General features: G+C 37.0%; 1 protein-coding gene across 1 annotated transcript in view; it reads left to right on the forward strand.

Moving 5' to 3' along the window:
• Positions 1-20,368, forward strand: part of LOC105035649 (uncharacterized) — a 50,804-nt gene that overhangs the window by 12,131 nt on the left and 18,305 nt on the right. Inside the window, exons 4-6 of the mRNA XM_073249273.1 lie at positions 2,148-2,230; positions 5,715-5,793; positions 5,873-6,629. Of these exons, the coding sequence (XP_073105374.1) occupies positions 2,148-2,230; positions 5,715-5,793; positions 5,873-6,629 (919 nt within the window). The remainder of the gene's footprint in view (positions 1-2,147; positions 2,231-5,714; positions 5,794-5,872; positions 6,630-20,368) is intronic.

Genomic DNA, 20,368 nt, shown 5'->3' on the forward strand with positions numbered 1-20,368 from the left:
ACAGTATCAACACAAACACTGTATATTTCTTCCAACATAAGAGACCTCCAAAAGATGTTGACTTTTTTAGAACTCCATTCCATTGAGGGTGGAAAACAAGAAGTTTGCATAAAAATACTTGTTCTTTTCTATAAGATAGACTCATTAGACGTGACTCGCCATTATCATCTTGGAGAATATTATTATTGACATTTAATTAATTTAATACTTGTTGTGAAAACTTTTGTACACCAAGAACACTTCATCTTTCTTTTTCATAAGACAATGCCATGTCATATAACATAATTACCGATAAATGTAATAAAATATTTAAATTCTCTCAAAGATAATACAGTGGAAGTTTAGACATCCCTATGTACTAAATAAAAATGGTCCTGAATACATTTATTTGTTATAGGAGGAAATGTAGATTAATGATGCTTAGCAAATAAATGACTCACATGAAAGGATGGATGTCTTAGGCAACATGACCATCCAACTATGGACACTTAATGACTCAATAAAGCTAGGGTAGAATTCCACTATGATGAAGAAGATATAAGCCTGCTTATTCACATACTCTATCATTTATCTCCAGGTTTGGAGATCCTAAAATTCAAAATGGGTGGGATAAATGAGATATAGCAGTTCAGCGACTTGGTTAATTGGTTCACTGACAAAAAATTTCATGGAAATTTAGTAACATATATAACAAAAGAAAGTGATAAAGACAGTTAAGCCTGAAATTCTCCATGACCAGAGTAGGAGGTAAGTGTAATTAGCAAACTATCCAAAAAACATAAAGATGTGTTAATGAAAGGAATTGAGTGTACTATTCATATGATTAGAAGATGTTGAGCCAATAACCCATGAAGGAGAATGATGATATGAATGTTGAACTGACTTAGTGAATGAGTTGCTAATAAATCATACAAGTCTAAAACTTCTTTAGTGATAATTATGTAGTGGTTTGCATTCAAAATTTGTTTAAGACAGTTTGAAGACTGACACTCAGACAGCTCATTACTTTGCGTCAAACCCTTTTGAAAAAATTCAATGGGTTTATGGTTGTCATGCAAAAGGAATAGGCTGAGAAGGTACAGTTTTATTGATTTAACTGATTTAACCCCTTGCAAAACGGAATTTTCCATAAATCTTGTTGTTATTAATAACGAAGATCTAATGACATTCTGAGCATGCGGTAGCCTAATAGCAATTATAATTCTTAGCATTGTCAGTGTGGTAAAGAACTATAGCATCAAATGCTAGTTATGGCCCTTGTAAACTAACTAATCTTAGGATAGGATACCTTGCATTGCCTAACCATCAGTACAGACTGCAGATGTACTTTTGGATTACATGGATTTAGACATGTTTTGAATTGTTATGTTATTCTTTTATTTTCTTTCTTTCTTTCTTTCTTTTCTTTTATTTATTTATTTATTTATTTTATTTTGGGGAAGGGTTCTGCGGGTACTTGTCGTCAATCTGATGCATACTTCTTGCACTCTGTTGTGTTAATCCCCTTATCTGGACCTCTTCCTTGTCTTAATTTACCTTGGTTATTAAATATTGTAAGGTAGTTTTTCATATTACATGGGTAAGTCTGCTATTTCTGTCACTCTGGTCTATCGGGCACTGGTCCTATGGATAAAGAAGGATGTCTTTTCCCAATTTATGTGATAGTCTTCCATGAACACTTGAAGATAATCGGAGAACATTACATGTTAGGGACCTTTTAGACTTGTCCCACAAACAATTTCCTTGATTTTTTCTGCCTTAAACCCCCTTTGCTACAAACAAGTCCAAGTCATCAAGTCTCTCCAACGGTCCTACTCCAATCACTTCACCCCTCAATATTATCATTATCAAATGACCTATATAACATACTGCCACTAGGAGTAAAATATTGGCTCCTATGTTAGATCTGAATTTGTCAAAGGTTTCTTTCCAATGCTTTTTTCTATGTGTGCATTTTTATACTTGTAGTTAATTTAAGTTTAGATTTTTATGAAATATTCATATCTGATGGAAATATTTCTTTCTTTTTATTCCTTATTTATTTATGCCCTTCGTTTTCTCCCTTGTAGCTTATTTGTATGCTGATGCATAAGATTCTGTAACCATCTAATGTGATAAAGTTAATTGATACTTTTATGCTTCTATAGGTTTATAGAGATTCCGAAACAACACCCATGGTTTGCTGTGATGTTTGTGAAAGATGGGTACATTGTGTGTGCGATGGTATTAGGTACACATCAACATATTGGATTTCTTTTACACGTCAACATATTGGATAGCTTTTCTGTTACTGCTATGAAGATTTGTGTTATAGTTCCATTTTCTTATACTTTTTTACCTTAGGAAATTCTTTATCATGTTGCATACTGGATGTTGCATGTATTGTACCTGCAACCCTAAGGAGAGATTCTTATTGCTTTTCTAGCATACAATATTTTGGGAGGTTTTCCTAGAACTTTTGAAGCCAAGGAAGATCCACATTTTTTTTTTCCAGCCGCTATTTTACATATCATTTGTTTATTGATGTAATGGTTATATCATATTGCTAGTTCCTCAATTTATTGTGATAAGGATATTGTAATTATTTCTGAATTTAATAGTTCTAAATTTTGGGCCATGTAGAGATTAAGGAGAGGCGTACAACTGAAATAGAGGGACGTCTAGAGATAGGACACAAAACATGGATCGAAGTCCATTTTTTTCCCATCCCGAGGGAAAACTTGCAATGTCAGTCATCCCTTTCATGCTTTGACATCACACCTTTACTTCACAACTAGACCTGTTCAACAGAGCAGTCCAAGCCAGGCTCAGCCAAAGATATAGCTGAAATTAGTTAGGCTTGAGCCTGGTCCAGCCTGGCCTTCGGGCCTACTTCCCAGGCCCAAGCTTGGTACTTGCTTGGGCTTCAGGCTAGGCCCGGCCTCGAGCTTCCTGGACCCTTTTTATCTAGTTTAAAAAATATAAAATATACTTGCGAAGATTAAATATTTGAAAGGGATTGGTAAGGGTCATGAGCCTGTCTTTGTGGTTGTTCATAGGCAGTGCTGGTGCATGGAAGAAAGCCATTAATTTTTTTTTTGGTCACCAAAATCAGATTCCTAAGGCACAAGTATATATTACATATTATATAAGCTTTGGGACTAGCCAGGCTTGGTCTGGGCTGACCTAAACCCGAGCCTTGCCCATTTTAATAGTTGGGCTCATATTTCAAGCCTGGTTTGTCTTGTCAAGCTTAAAATCTGGGTTTAGGCCTGCTGGAAATGCTTCGGGCTTGGGCTGCCCATGCGGGTTGTCTGGCCCATGAACATGTCTTCACAACCTGCACTTCCTGTGTAATTACATCCAACTATAAGTTTTTGTTGGTACCATTGGTATCAGAAGAAGTACAATCGGTTATGATTGCTTAAAATTTTCTGTCTCATTCATCCAACCAAAATATGTGGAGGACATCTTAGAGAAAAATTAATGTACCAAAGTGAAATTCAATATTTGTTTTTATTTTAATTGTTTTTGGTTTTTGAATGAAATTTATTTATTTGCTACGATTTTAAGTTTGTTTCAATTTTGCTGCTACACACATATATCTTTAAAATTCTAGTGGAACTCACAATTAAAAGGTAATTCTTTGGTATAATATTTTCATTTTGCATAAGCATACTCTTTAGACATTCTCACAGAGACCACATAAGCTGGCGATATTGTTTCAACAAGGATGGTTTGCTTAGTGCAAGAGGCAACTAACTGCTTCAGTAGTTGCTGCATTTGATCTCAAATAGCCCATGTTGGGATAGTTAAGAGCAGCAATCAAATGACGAATAGAAGCACAGATTGTACCACTAATGCGAGTTATTTTCAGCATAAGCTTAAGCTATGATCAAGGCTTCTCTACCTCCAAAAAGTTCAAGAATTATAGTCTGAATCATTATATGCATTTAGATTTTCTCAAAGAAAAATTATATGCTTATAGATTAAAATCCTTGATTTGGAATTTCCTTCAACTAAGAAACCCAAGCTTTATGTTGAAGCAAAATCATTTATCATTCAAGTCTTAGTTGTCAGAATCAGAGGGTGCGGGGAAGCAGATAAAACACTTGTAGCAAGGAAGTGCTGCAGGTTTGAGATTCCAGGAAGATTCTAAAGCAGGTGTGTGACCCTAGGTAGAAGATTTCGGCCAGTAAGATTCAACTTATGATCTTTTTGAACTTTTGTACTTCAAAGTTAGCACTAGATCAAACAAGTTTTCGAACAAGTAATGCATTCATTTTATTTATATTTAGAAGAAAGCCATGTTGTTTCAACTTTGCCATCTTCCTCCTGTTCTTGACCCAACCACATTGAAGTTCTTTTGTACAAGGATGGAGCTCAATGCTTATCTTAGGGCATTCCAGAACTTGCTGAGAACCATATCTAGGTGTTAAAAGAGTTATAGGTTGAGTCTGTTGACGAGCTATCCTTGTGGCCTCTCGATGCATTGCTAGATTGTTTTTTTTGAGTCCTGTAAGTTCCAACTTTGGATGTTGACCAGTGAGGTCTTTGTCCAACTCCATGTAGATCACAGTTTGCCAGTAAAGGCTGGGTGTTGGAAGCCCAGCAAGCCTTTAAAAAGTCAATCCTTATAGCTGGGATAAGACTTGATAGTTATGGTTGTTTTGGATGCAAAAGTCTTCTCAATTCAGCTTGTGTTCTCAGCATAACCTAATACCATTTGCTGCTGCCTCTCTCTCCTCTCTTTTCCTGCCCTTATCTATCTTGTCAAAAGATATTGATCTGTGGCCTTGCTTTATTTCTTCCATTATCCCTTATATATTTTAGCCTATGTTGGATTTAACATTTTGGATTTTGGGCTTGTTGATCTCTTTTAGTGAATCAAGGGGAGTCTTCTGATTTTGAATTTCTCTGACAAAATCTTAGAATTTATTCTTCAGCTATGGGTTTTGGGTGATTTGGTCCTTGGATCTCCCTTAATAGCTGACGATCTCAAGGGTTGTGCATTGCCCTAGATCAACAGGGAAAGGAATATTTTAGGAATCGGAGTGATTTGTGAATAAAAGTTTGAAAGTTTGCATGCAAGAGGGGATGTTGAGGCTTTTATATAGTTAAAGGATATTTTTTAGGATATTCAGGGTGTGCTTCTACCTTATAAAACAAGGCCAGAGATCCTAAAAGCCAAAAGCCAGATTTTCTAGCTTCTCCTAAAAGTGCTTTTTCTTTTTTTAAGGCTTTTCTTCTTGTAGAAGCATTTTCAGATAATTTTGTCCAACTCTTTATTTTAGAATGTGCCATTGCTTTAAAAGTCACAAAAAGCACTTATTTGAAGCAATGCCAAACACTCACTAAAGGTTATCTACTATTGCTACCTTGTGCAAGATCCCTCCTACAGTCTTTATACTGCATTTCTCGTCATTTACTAAAGCAACCTCACATTAATTTGTTGCCTTTTTTCTGTTCTATTCTTTAATACAGAACTGCTGATTATTTGATGCTGACAGGATCCCTTTCTGTATTTATGGATGTATTTTCTAACCAATAGCCAGCCTATAACTGTCAAATGCTATTCTCTTAGGAAAAAACAGATCTTTCTTTGGCTTTCTAATTTACATGTAAAGCTAGTTAATATCATCAAATTCTTCTTTCATGCAAAAAGGAGTTTGTATTCTTCTCATTACACACTTTCAACAATACTCTTAAGTTTCTTTTTTCAATATCTTATGCAGTGATGAAAAATATCGGCAGTTCCAAGCAGATCAGAACCTATATTACAAATGTGCTGCATGCCGTGGCGATTGTTACCAGGTGTTATTTTCTCTCTAAATTTTAAGGGATATATTTACGGCAAGTTTATGTTATAAGCAAAATGTTTCGCAATGACCAGGTTAAGGATATAGATGATGCTGTTCGAGAACTTTGGAAGAGGAGAGATGTAGCTGATCACGATCAAATCGCAAGCTTGAGGGCTGCTGCTGGATTACCATCCCACGAAGAAATATTTTCTCTGTCTCCATATTCGTATGATGAACAAGCTGGTCCGATCATACTAAAAGATGTTAGTGGGAGGACCCTAAAGTTCTCGGTTAAAGGTATCAATGATAGACCATCCAAGAATTTTAAAGAACGTGGAGAGAACGTTTCCAAGAATTCAGCATTGAATAAGAATCATGTAAAGAAGAAAGGATATCTATTAAATTTAGTTGCTAAACCAGAAGAAACGTATCAAAATTCTGAAAGGCAGCATGAGGCAGTATCATTGGACAGTGCTTTCAGAGAGCAAAAAGTTGATGTTATGAATCCAGTAGGAACTAATGGGCCAGAAATCTTGTCATCTTCGACCAGAAGCACTGATAATGATGGTATCAAATCCTGCGATTATCAAATGGGTACTAACAACCACAGATTTACCAATGAAGTTGCAGTGAATGATGTTGCTACGTTACCCAAAGTAAAAATCAAGGGTGGTAAATTGCAAAGTTCTCATTTCAAAGAATGCGCCATTAAAAACGTGACCAAAAGTGAGAGTGTGAGAGGTACCAAATTAGTGATACATATTGGTTCAAGATATAGAAATGCATCTGGCTCTCCAAGATCTGAAACTTCCAGTTGCCATCGAGATGAAGATCTCGCTGCCTCCAATTGTATGTTTTTTCACTCTTTAATTGTCCATTTGGTTTTATTTCTTTATTGTGGGTGAAAGTATTCACCATATCCTGGAAATTTCTTTATTTGAATGAGTCTATGGCACTGTTTTGGATGCTGGAAGCACCTGTCAGTGCGATAACCTCTGATGGTTGAGATCCTATATGACAGGCAAGGGAAGGAATTAGAGAGGGATCGAAGAAGGTTGATTTTCCTCAATCCTATTTTTTTTTTCTTAATAAGGACAGAGAAAATAGTTTGAAAAGGATTTTGTAGTCCAAACAAATAGGAATTGGTGATCGACAGGCAGCTTTGATTCCTCATTTCTCCTCCTTTTGCCTCTGTATTTGGGTGGGGTGGGGGTGGGGGTGGTGGAGAGGGAGTGGTGTACAGTCTGCTGCAAAGTTGCAGGCTTCGAGCATTCAAATTGCCTCTACATGATGCTAGATCACCTTCCTCTAGGTTAATTAATGTGATGTGATTCAGATAATGCATTGTCATTCATTGTATTTTCATATTTAGTGCCTACTTTTCCACATTGATGCCTTTGTGCATTAGTGCAGCTTTTTTGCACCAGAAACATGTCTATGAAACTGTCAAAGGAAAATTTACTTGCTCCTGAAATTTGATTGCTGAACGTGCTTATGTGACTGATTGAATTGACAAATGATCTATATTGTGAACCTGAATCTCCACAGATCCATAGTTTTATCTGGTCAGAGTGAATTTGATATAGAACTACATCTCTATCAGCTTTTCTGTTAACATGTAGTTGTTGTATTGGAAATAGTCATTCGCCAACTAAGACTAAACTTCATTGTTAGTTTTTGGTTAGTACTCGTCAGAAAAGAAAAGATTTTCATGCTTGCTTTTGATGTATGTCTTGATTTTTATCTCATTTTTGCATTTGTATGCTGATGTAATTGTAGGTTTACTAGTAGTATCATTAGCCTTACGATGAATTATACTTAAAGTACATAATTTGCTTCTCTGCTTTTGGGAGTATTTGGTCCCAATTGATTCTCTACTTTTTATCATTAGTTTAAAATTTGGATGTCTCATATAGCATATATAAAGCAAAAAAGATAAAAAGAAACCCTTTTCAAAATTCTAGAAATATCCTCCACCCTTCTCTTTGGTTCAGCAGCTTTAGCCTCATCAGTATTGAGATCCTTTCTTATCTCCACCCTCCTCTTTCTCTGTCCTCCTTAACAGCTGACCCATTGTCATTGATTGCTCCTAGTAGCACCCACTCAAGCCAAGTGTTGCACCATGGTGCATTTTGGTTTGGCCCTCTCTTTTCTTATCCACTGGCCAAGCAAATACTACCATTCGGTACTTGTATCAGTCCCTAGCGAATGAATCTCTAAGCTCAATAGTCATAATCAGACATTTAATTAATCCAACTCAGCCATTCATCACTACCAATTTAGTTTGACCCATAACTTACCTTCTTCAGTCTTATTACCCCCACCATCAGCATCTCAAGCCATCAATTAGGTAGGTTGGAAGTAGCAACATGAAGAGAGGAGTTTTGAGTGATGGCTTATCTAGTGTGTAAGAGCAATGGAGAGAGGGAAAGAGGAGTGTCTACCAAAGAGATGGCTTACATAGTAGGTACGGTGCAGGTGAAGATAGAGGGAGAAATTGAGAGGAACTCTTGGAGCAACAGTGTTGGCTCCTTTTCCATCCAGTCCAAGCATGTGCTTGGGAACCTAGGATCCTAGGGAACTCAATCGGTTGGCGGAGGCACCGAATCTCAACGGCAACGAGGTTGGTTTGCGTGGGCATGCCACCAACATTGGATCAGCCAGAAAGATGATGATAGGGATCGAAGGGAGGATAGAGAGTAGCATGGGGCCGGTGTCTTGACTTTCAACATTTTTGGCCACCATCACGCTGCCGTTTGAAGTTGGATAAAAGGTGTAGCACTAGGCTATGGTAAGGGAATAGCACTGGGCTATGGTTAAGGTGTAGTGCTAGGTTGTGGTAGAAAACTAAATTATGTCTACTTGTAGGATAAGAGCTCCTGGTTGAGTAAAACTCGGATAAGATAAAAAGATGTATGATTGAATATCGAAGGGTTCTCATAACAAAATACAATTTGAATACTTATAGCAACAAATAATAATTGCATATTCTAATGGTTGCTCCCAAATCTGGCCTCCACTCCTGGTGGTTCTGGTAACTGACGCCAGATATCCTCCACTATGCATGTTCATCAACATGATTACTCTATGGTTATCCTGTCAATAACCATATCTCTTTGGCCTAAGATTTAGTTCTGTACCGAGATTATTCTTGTGACCGTTTCAGTTACCTCGCTCTATTTCCATATATTGCGGTTATCATAGTCAAGTTCTAAGCCTTCTGCTTGCTTATAACTGAGCTCACCTTTTTCATTCTATACCTCCACTTGGTGAAATTTATTCTGACTGAATTTTCCCCAATCCAGCAAGGGTCATGTGATTCTTATCTGATTCACATGGGACTTGCTCTTGGCTGCTTGCTAGATTGCTAAGATGGGGTGTGAATAGATAGCTTTGTTGGTATTGGTGGGAGGGGGGAGCTGATGAAGGAAGGAGAAGAGGGGCACGGTGTTGAGAAGCATGAGGAAAGGTGGAATGTAGATTCGATGTTTTCTGAAATTTATTCCTTTATGAATCTCATAGTTTATTTGATGGTAGAAAATTAAGAAGCTTTTAGTCAGCTCCTCTAAAAGTAGTCAAATCAATTATGATTTACTCAAATTGGCAACCCAAAGTGTTGTTCATGATTTCACCACTATAAATATCTAAAAACCAAACCTCGCACATTTTAATTGTCTCCCACTCAAGTGGGTGCAAAAATGTGTGATATTAATTGTGCTATTTTAACTATCAGGTCGATAACCATACCTTTTCGGCCTAAGATTCAGTTTTGCATCGAGATTATTCTTGAGACCGTTTCAGTTACCTCGGTCTATTTTCATATATTGCGGTTGATCATGGCCAAGTTCTAAAGCTTTTCGCTTGCTTATAAACGAGCTCACCTTCTTCATTTTATACCCCCACTTGGTGAAATTTATCATGACCAAACCTTAAGGGTCATGTGATTCTTGTTTGATTCATGTGGCGCTTGCTCTTTGCTACTTGCTAGGTTGCTAAGATGCGGTGTAAATAGATAGCTTAGTTGGTATTGGTGGGAAGGCAGGGTGGCACTGATGAAGGACAAAAGGGGCGGGGTGTTGAGAAGCAAGAGGAAAGGTAGAGTGTGTTGGATGTTTGCTGTAGAAGCCAATCTTGGCTGACGTATATCATATTATTAGGACATGTTTTTATACTTAATGGGTACTTACATTACCATTCATGTTTTATGTGTCCATGAATCATCCAAGGGATTAACAAGATGATGACACATATTCTCAAAGAATTAAGAATTTGAGATGTGTCATTGATGGTTAATTCCTAAATTGCTTCTGGTCATAGGATCATCATGTAGATGGTGATTGATCCAGATGGATCGGTACACGGATCGCTTTCTTTGGACAGATGAGTCTCGAGTCTGCAGTGTAGTGATACTGGAGCGAGAGTGTAAGTGGTTGTTAGAGAACAACTAGCACTGAGCGTGACCAATACGAGAAGTCACATAGATGTCTGCTCACTCGTTAGTGACTTTCTCGATCTGCAGTAGTGTGACTGATCTTTTGACCTGCGGTGCTACAGCTATTCGCAGTAAGGCTGTTGGAGTTTGACTACACAAATATTGACTCAATGAGTCTTTGTAGTGGATGCTGACGATAGTTGGTCCACTGTAGTAAGGTGCACACCTAGATGGAGTTTATCGATCCTAGTAGAAGGGAGTAGTCCTATGAGATTTAAGAAGATGAGTTCTTAAGTCTATGATCATAGCAGTGTGATTGATGAAAAAGAGTTTCCATGAGAATCATACATGGACTTGAGCTAATTGAAACTATCATATGATCGATGATAAAGTTTGACGATTTATCCATAATCTATCATCTGATCGGGACTTATGATAGAGGGACTGTATCATACGTTAACCGCACCTAGAGGTTCATCACCTTTTATTCTGCTGGATTGCCACTACATACTGCTAGGTATCACTGGTGGATTGTGAGACCCACGAGCATTATCTCGATGATCGATGATCTTTGATAGATAGAGTTGGAATGGTTCCAATCCATGGAAAGAAGTTTTAATGATATTGTGATAGGGATCACAATATATCTCACTATCAGATAGAATAAAATCTATGGGGTCATACATAAAGAGGCTTTCGACTGATCAGATGGTTGAATTGCGATTATGAATCGTGATAGGATTTAATTATCAATTTGATCGATGGTTAATCCAATACAAAAGTTGTAATTAAGTAACTCGCTAAAGAGTTAGTGAGTTATAGGAGGATTAATTAGCTATTGGATTGCTAATTAGCTCAATTTGATTGAGCAATGGGGTTTGTATCAAGTCTAATTGAATTAGATTCAATTTGACTTGATATGGGTTTGATTTGATCAAGTCTAATTGGGTTATGAGATAACCAAAATGCATGAGAGAATAATAGGATTGATTAGAGTTTTATTTGGTTTAAATCAACCACCTAAAGAGGAGTCCCAAGTGGTTTGGACTCTATCTTCTCTCATGCGCCAACCTAGCCCCACGCTCACTTATTATTAGCGCATTATTTTTCTCCATAATCGAGAGGGTTTCAGCGTGAAAGGAGTTCACGCTAATCCCTTTTCCGTGAGATATCTTGGCGTAAAAAGGAAGTAAGGTTGGGCGGCACAATTCAAGAGTCCAAGGAAGTATGGACTCTCACCCAAAAACCCTATCTATTCCTATTTAAACAATGGATTATGTGGGGTGGGATGAACCTGATGTGATCAGATTTCGAACGCCCAAATATAAGGGATGTGCGTGAAAAATATTGGAGAGAAGAAGGTGCGGCATCAAGGGGCCAAGGCGTGAGGTTTGATTCCTCCTATCTCTTCTTTCTTACCAACAACTAAAGGTTGGTTGTTAGGGCCTTCTTTCTCTCTTTTTGTCCAAGTTTGGACATGAAATTTGTTCTTTTCCTTTTGTCTTAGAGTTGGACATGAATTTCTTAGATCTCTAACGTAGAGATTATGGGTTTTAGAAAGAAAGAGAAGAAAGTGTTCTTATCATGCTCTCTAGTGTAGAGATCTTCATCCTCCTATTCTCTTCTTCTCTAAGAAGGTCTTGAAAGAAATGAAGAGTTTTCAACTGTCAAGATGCTGGTGAGATCAAGAAGCTTCTGATCAGATCGAAGCCTCGTGTGGATACTTATAGAGGTCGGACACTTGTGCGGTTTCAAGGGACTTTCGGAAGACATTCATGATCATCAGTTCGCGGTGTAGATCGATCCGCACCAAGGTATGGAGATTAGATCTTCTCTATTTATTTTTCTCTATTTGATTTCTGTATCTGAATCTTATCTCACATATATAAATCTTATTTTATAATTTTAAGATTTGATCTTATGCATGCTTAAATTAAATTAGATTTAATCTGAATTTTTTTAATTTTCGCTGCGTACTTGTTTTAAAATTTTTTTACATGCATGAAACCATGAAATCTCAACAATGGTATCAGAGCCACGTCATATGCATGAGATTAGGATTTAGATCTGAAATTTGTAGAGAAAAATTTCAGATCTAAAAGTTTTTGATGTCGTTCTGATATAAGGTTGTTATGGCATAACTTGTTATGCTGTATGGTTGTCCTAGAACGATATTAAAATTTTTAATTAAAATAAAATTTTAGATCTGATTTTTCATTATATATGTGATATGTTTTATTGTTTAGATCTGAAAAGAGTTTCGAGATCTATTTTAATTCGTATATATGATATATGAAAGCATATTTATGGCTAAAATTAGTTTCTATGATCTGAATTTTATTCATATATATGATATATGTTTGTATGTATGATCTGAAAATTATTTCGAGATCAAAATATACTTTTCATGCAAAGAATTTAGATCTAAAAATTTAGATTTAAGATCTGAAATTAGTATTTGTGCACGAAGGATTGGTCATGGGTGGATCAAATTAGGTCATGTAATTGGATTACATCTAGAGTTTCTGATTTGATCATCATGGGTCAAAATCGATTTAGCAGCTGATCAAACCAAGTCAAGTGTTGATTAGGGTTAGGTCAGTAGAGTTTAAGATCATACAATTATTGTTGATCGAATCGATTGACACCCATATGTAGAATCAATTAACATGAGGACCTAATTCAGTTTTGTGGCTCGAATCTGACTCACCTAAGCTAATCTATTTGGACCAATTAACCAATCGGTGTCTAAGGCAAATAATTGAAAGGTGGCTATTTAATTGATTCTGTTCGCTGATCTGGTCAATTTGTTGGTGTCTAAGGAAAGCAACGGAGGGATCCCCATCAATCTCCACTTATCTGGCTAATTTGGAAAATTGAGTCTCAAATATGGTTGCTTGACGGTTTGATTTAGTCCATGTCAATTAAATCAGTCATGTGATGGCTGATTAGATGAGATCTAAACCCAAACCTCTCCATAAATATTAAGTCCTATGGTCTTCTACCGTTGTAGATGTGCGGACGTGCTACCGGCGTTGATTGTTCACGACTGGTCACAGTGGTTCAGTTGCATCGGGAACACGCAACAACTCTATTAGCAAAGAGTTGTTTCAGGGTAAAGATGGGGTTGGGCTCAATAACTGTTAGGTGAGGGACCCAATGACGGTTTTGTACTTGCTTATGAATGGTGGGTCTGACCTAACTAAAGAGTGTAGGCAATAACGGTTAGGTGAGCCCACATGACTTAGAAACCAAGTCGCTGCAACATGTTTAGAGAAGCATCTGGGCAAAGAGTTGTCCACGCATTGGTGTGTGTTGTCAATAACTGTTAGGTGAGGTGCACGGCATCGGTGGGACCGCAGCATCTACTAGAAACTCAGTTGTCACGTTAGAATTTTTGTTTCTCCATCCGGGGAGTGAGAGATCTGATAAAATAGTGGGAGTTTATTTTGCATCTAAAAGTTCCTAGAGCAAAATATAAAATAAGTACAAACATCTAACTAGAATCTTTACTCTCTGTTGTTTATTGTGTCAGCTTCCAACCCTCTAGCTCAAATCTTAAATATCAATCGTTTAACCGAAATCAATTACATAACTGGCTCACAAACCTAAGAATCGTTCTTATTTTTAGAAATTTAAGCAATGTTTTCTATCAGGTTATTCTAATGTTAACAGCTTGTCTAACCCAATGTCAACGAGCTATATTTGATAAGTGGATGAACAATGACAATAAATGTAGATGCTATATGTTGAAGTCCATGTTAAGATGAACTCCAACGTATGCATGAGCACATGTACATTGCCAACGACATATTGATTCATCTACAAGTGTTGTGAGGTAATTAGAATCGCACAGCGCATAAGATGCGCGATGGGTAGTCAGTCTATGATCATTATTTGATACTGATCAAGGATATTAAGGAGCTTAAAAGGTTCGACATGACCATGCACAAAGAAATTGCTTGTGGATTTGATTCTGCGATCCCTTTTTAGTTTATATGGATAGTTTATGGTAAACTACTATATGAATGACCTTCTAGGCATCTTATCTGAATTGATCAAAATGTTAGTAACTAAGAAATCTTGAAAAGTTCAGAGGTATATATCTGGAGAGCCTAAAGAAATAAGGACACGCTTTGAGTAGGCTTGTTGAAATTGCTCAATACTATCTGTATGATTTCTTCCAGTTGAGTTTTTGACTCTAGTGCTTTTTATGTATTTTAGTATAGAGTCTATGGGAAAGTAGAGGGCTAAGGAAGTAACTCTTAAAATTGGTAATAGGGCAAGAGTTGCTGCTGTGGCCATGGGCATCTATCCTTTGTGATTATCGTTTGGATTTAGTTCTTAGAGACGGTCTCTAACATTTGCATGATGATGCATCTGTGAACTTAATTGATCAAGCAATGAATGTCATTGAATCTGAGAGATCCAAAGTTGAGATAAAACTTAAGTATGTGTGGAACCTCAGGCTAGGTCATATAAGAGAAGAAATGATTAACAGACTGGAGAAATATGGGCTTTTGGACTTATTGAGTCATATCTTGTTTGTGCATAATCTCTTTGAGAAAAAATAATTAAGCTACTCTTGTGGGACAAGAAGAAAAGGACCACTGAGATACTTATCCTAGTACACATTTGATGTGTGTAGCCCATTTGATGTGCTAACAAAGGGAGTTGTCTCTACTTCGTTACCTTTATCGATGATCAGTCATGGTATGAGTAAGTATATGAGATACAAATCTGAAATTTTTGAAAGGTTTAAAAAATTCAGATGTAAAGTAAAGAAGCAAATCAAAAAATTTCTAAAGATACTTCGATCAGATCGAGGATGCAATACCAAAAAAAAAATTTTCTTGGTTATCTTATAAAATGGTTTATTGGACCTCTCTTAGTACATCTCAGCTCAATGAGATAATTAAGAAGAGTTATGGGTCTGTATAAGATATGGATCGGTCCATGATAAACTTCACTGATTTATTTTGTTTCTTTAGGAACATGTTTTATTTCTATGGAATTGGGTTCTCTCTAAATCTGTTCCTACCACACTATATCAGATATAGCATGGTGAGAACTGAATCTTGGTTATTTCAAGATCCAAGGATGTCCAGCCTGTGTCAAGAACAGCAGGCGGATATATTAGAGGATAGGTTTATAAAGCTTATTTCAAAGAATATCCTAAAAAGAGTTTGGGATCCTACTTTTCTTCTGAAAGGATCACAATGTGATTGTGACCTGACATGCTATCTTTTTTGAAAATTATTTATCCAAGATGAAGTAGTGGGAGAAAAGTTAAGCTCGAAGAGAATATCTCTGAAGAGCAGCGAGCCATAGGATCTAACGAACCTATTCATGATGAGCTAGTATACGTATATTCCTCCACTTCGTACATATAGTAGGATCTCCCATCCTCTCGAAAGGTACTTAAGTGTGCTTAACAGAGGATATAGAGAAAAATTATTTCTCAATGGGAGATAGGGAATATAGATGATCCCAAAATCTACAATGAGGCGATGTCAGACATCGACTCCAAGAAAGGGATGTGAAATAGCTTTCCTAACTGGATACCTTTTGAAGATTTCCATATGGAGTAGCTTATGGATTTTACTTCTCGTGATAAGAGATCACAAAATCTACAATAATTTTGAACTTGAAACATTTATTTCGATGATATGATCAAATTGTTTGATCAGAAATGAGGAATTATGTGTTTCCAAAAGGATCAGTGGGAGTGTCCAATACTGATATCGGTTAAAATATGATTGTATATTGAATTCTCCATGAAAGATCTAAAGCAAGCGTCCTATATTCTGAGAATATAAAGATCTATAGAGATAGATACAATTGGATGCTTGTGTTTTCATAGATAAAGTACAAAGAATAGATGCTGAAAGGATTCAGCATTGAACCTCAGAGAAGGGTCTGCTACCCCATTGGGCATAGATGTATGCCATGTTAAGTACTTGAACTGATATAGTCAATACTGTGAATGTCACGAGTAAATATCAGTCGTATCCAGATTAGGAATGCTGGATTGCTATGAAAACATCTTTAAGTACTTGAGAAGAACTAAGAATTTATTCTTAATTTTTGGAGAAGGGTCAAAGCTAGGAGTGGGACGATACATCAATTCAGATTTTATGTCCGATGTTAATGGTAGAATGTCTACATCATAGGTTGTGTTCCTGTGTAATCATGTTGATATCTTGGAAGGATTTCAAGCAATCGATCGATGGAAGCTGAGTACACTATAGATGTGTAGGATGCATTCTGGTTTTAATGTTAGTTGCAGAGTTGGATGTCATGCCATCAGATGCCATGACATTATATTGCAAAGACAATAGCATCATAGCTCTTGCTAAAGAGCTTAGGTCTTACCAAATATCCTAGCACATAGAGCAACAGAATACGCGACTACCTCAAGTAGAAATACATAGAGGTGTAGAAATCAAACTTTATATGAGATATGGTTAACCCACTGGTAAGTCACTTAGCTAGCCGAAGACTAAAGTCTGTCTTGAGAAGATGGGGCTTAGTATATGGCAGATTGGCTTTAGTGCAAGTAGAAGATTGTTGGATGTATGCCCTAGAAGCCAATCTTGATTGATACATATCATATTACTAGGACATGTTTTTGTACTTAATGGGCACTTATATTACCATTATGTTTTGTGTCCATGAATCATCTAAGAGATTAACAAGATGATGACACATATTCTCAAAGAGTTGAGAATTTGAGATATGTGTCATTGATGGTTAATTCCTAAATTGCTCCTGGTCATAAGATCATCATAGGGATGGTGATTGATCCAGATAGATCGGTGCATGGATCGCTTCCTTCGGACAGATGAGTCTTGAGTCTGCGGTGTACTGATACTGGAGCATAAAAGTTTAGGTGGTTGTTAGAGAACAACTAGCACGGAGCATGATCAACACGAGAAGTCATATGGATGTCTGCTCACTCGTTAGTAACTTTCTCGATGCTGCAGTAGTGTGACTGGTCTTTTGACATATGGTGCTACAGCTGCTCGCAGTGAGGCTGCTGGAGTTTGACTACACATAAATATTGACTCAATGAGTCCTTGTAGTGGATATTGATGACAGTTGGTCCACTGTAAGAGTAGGGTGCACACCTAGATGGAATCTATCGATCCTAGCAGAAGGGAGTAGTCCTATAGGATTTAAGAAGCTGAGTTCTTAAGAGTTGGCCATAGCAGTGTGATTGATGGAAAAGAGTTTCTATGAGAATCATACATGGACTTGAGCTAATTGAATCTATCATATGACCGATGATGAGGTTTGACGATTTATCCATGACCTGCCATCTGGTCGGAACTCATGATAGAGGGACTATCATACGTTAACTGCACATAGAGGTTCATCATCTTTTATTCTGTTGGGTTGCCACTACATACTGCTAGGTGTCACTGGTGGATTGTGAGATCTACGGACATCATCTCGATGATCGATGATCTTTGATGGGTAGAGTTGGAATGGTTCCAACCCATGAAAAAGAGTTTTAATGATATTGTGATAGGGATCACAATATATCTCACTATCAGATAGAATAGAACCTATGGGATCACACACAAAGAGACTTTTGACTGATCAGATAGTTGAATTGCGATTATAAATTGTGATAGGATTTTATTATTAATTTGATTGATGATTGATTTAATGCAAAAATTGCAATTAAGTAACTCGCTAAAGAGTTAATGAGTTATAGGAGGATTAATTAGCTATTGGATTGTTAATTGGCTTAATTGGATTGAGCAATGGGGCTTGTATCAAGTCTAATTGAATTAGATTCAATTTGACTTGACATGGGTTTGATTTGATCAAGTTTAATTGGGTTATGAGATAACCAAAATGCATGGGAGAATAATTTCTTGTTTGATTAAGATTTGGGTTTGATTTAATTCCTAATTAGATTAGAATCTAATTGAAGAGTCTTTGGGTTCCTATGTGGACTAGGAATCCTCTTCTAATTAGGTGACATCTAATTCTTAATTGGATTAGGTTTTAATCTAAATAGTTTGGATTCTTAATCAGATTAGGATTTCAATCTATTTGGGTCTAATCAAGTCCTAATACGATTAGGATTGATTAGAGTTTTATTTGGTTTAAATCAACCACCTAAAGAGGAGTCCCAAGTGATTTGGACTCTATCTTCTCTCATGCGCCAACCTAACCCCATGCCCACTTATTATTAGCGCCTTATTTTTCTCCATAACCAAGAGGTTTTCAGCGTGAAAGGAGTTCACGCTAATCCCCTTTCAATGAGATATCTTGGCGCAAAAGGAAGTAAGGTTGGGCGGCACAATTTAAGAGTCCAAGTATGGACTCTCATCCAAAAACTCTATCTATTCCTATTTAAACAAGGGATTATATGGGGTGGGATGAACCTGATGTGATCAAATTTTGGATGCCCAAATACAAGGGACGTGCGTGAAAAATATTGGAGAGAAGAAGGCGCGGCATCAAGGGGCCAAGGCGTGAGGTTTGATTCCTCCTATCTCTTCTTTCTTGCCAACAACCAAAGGTTGGTTGTTAGGGCCTTCTCTTTCTCTTTTTGTCCCAGTTTGGACATGGAATTTGTTCTCTCCTTTTTGTCCAAGAGTTGGACATGAATTTCCTAGATCTCCAGCGTAGAGATTATGTCCATGGGTTTTAGGAAGAAAGAGAAGAAAACGTTCTTCTCATGATCTCTAGCGTAGAGATCTTCATCTTTCTATTCTCTTTTTCTTCTCTAAGAGGGTCTTGAGAGAAACGAAGAGTTTTCAACCGTCAAGATGCGATCTCTGCAAGGGAGCGAGCACCTTGATGAGATCAAGAAGCTTCTGATCAGATCGAAGCCTCGTGTGGATATCCGTAGAGGCCGGACACTTGTGCAGTTTCAAGAGACCTTCGGAAGACATCCACGATCATCAGTTCGCGGTGTAGATCGATCCACACCAAGGTATGGAGATTAGATCTTTTCTATTTATTTTTCTCTATTTGATTTGTGTATCTGAATCCTATCTCACATATGTAGATTTTATTTTATGGTTTTAAGATTTGATCTTATGCATGCTTAAATTAAATTAGATTTAATTTGAATTTTTTTAATTTCCACTACGTACTTGTTTTAAAATTTTTTTGCATGCATGAAACCATGAAATCCCAACAGAGTGTAGATTTGGCATTTTCAAAAATTTACTCTTTCATGAATCTCATAGCTTATTTGATGGTAGAAAATTGAGAAAGCTTTCAGGCAACTGCTCTAAAAGTAGTCCACCCAACTGTCTATATATAGTATAGGGCAGACTTAAACTAAATGTTAAATATTTTGTGAAAGATAGAATTTATTCAAAATCAATTATGGGCTACTCAAATTGGCAATCCATAGTGTTGTTCATGATCTCACCACTATAAATACCTAAAAACGAAAACTTGCATATTTTAATTGTCTCCCACTCAAGTGGGTGCAAAAATGTGTGATGTCAATTGTGCTATTTTAGTTATCAGGCCGATAACCATATCTTTTCAACTTAAGATTCAGTTCTGTACTGAGATTATCCTTGAGGCCGTTTCAGTTACCTCGGTCTATTTTCATATATTACAGTTGATCATTGCCATGTTTTAAGCTTTCCGCCTACTTATAACTGAGCTCACCTTCTTCAGTCTATACCTCTACTTGGTGAAATTTATCATGGCTGAACTTTCCCCAATCTAGCAAGGGTTATGTCATTCTTATTTGATGCATGTGGCGCTTGCTCCTGGCTACCTGTTAGATTGCTAAGATGGGGTGTAAATAGATAGCCTTGTTGGCATAGGTGGGAGGGTGGGAGCGCCGGGTGGGGGGGGGGTGGGTTGTGTGCAAGCGTTGATGAAGGAAGGGGAAGAGGGGCGGGGTGTTGAGAAGCTAGAGGAAAGGTAGAGTGTAGATTCAGCATTTTCAGAAATTTACTCTTTCACGAATCTCATAGTTTATTTGATGGTAGAAAATTGAGAAGCTTTTAGGCAGCTGCTCTAAAAGTAGTCCACCCAACTATCTATATATAGTATAGGATAGACTTAAAGTAAATGTTAAATATTTTGTGAAAGACTGAATTTTTCAAAATCAATTATGGGCTAGTCAAATTGGCAATCCATAGTGTTGTTTATGATCTCACCATTA

The sequence above is a fragment of the Elaeis guineensis genome, chromosome 15, assembly GCF_000442705.2.
Source record: "Elaeis guineensis isolate ETL-2024a chromosome 15, EG11, whole genome shotgun sequence".
NCBI lineage: Eukaryota > Viridiplantae > Streptophyta > Magnoliopsida > Arecales > Arecaceae > Elaeis > Elaeis guineensis.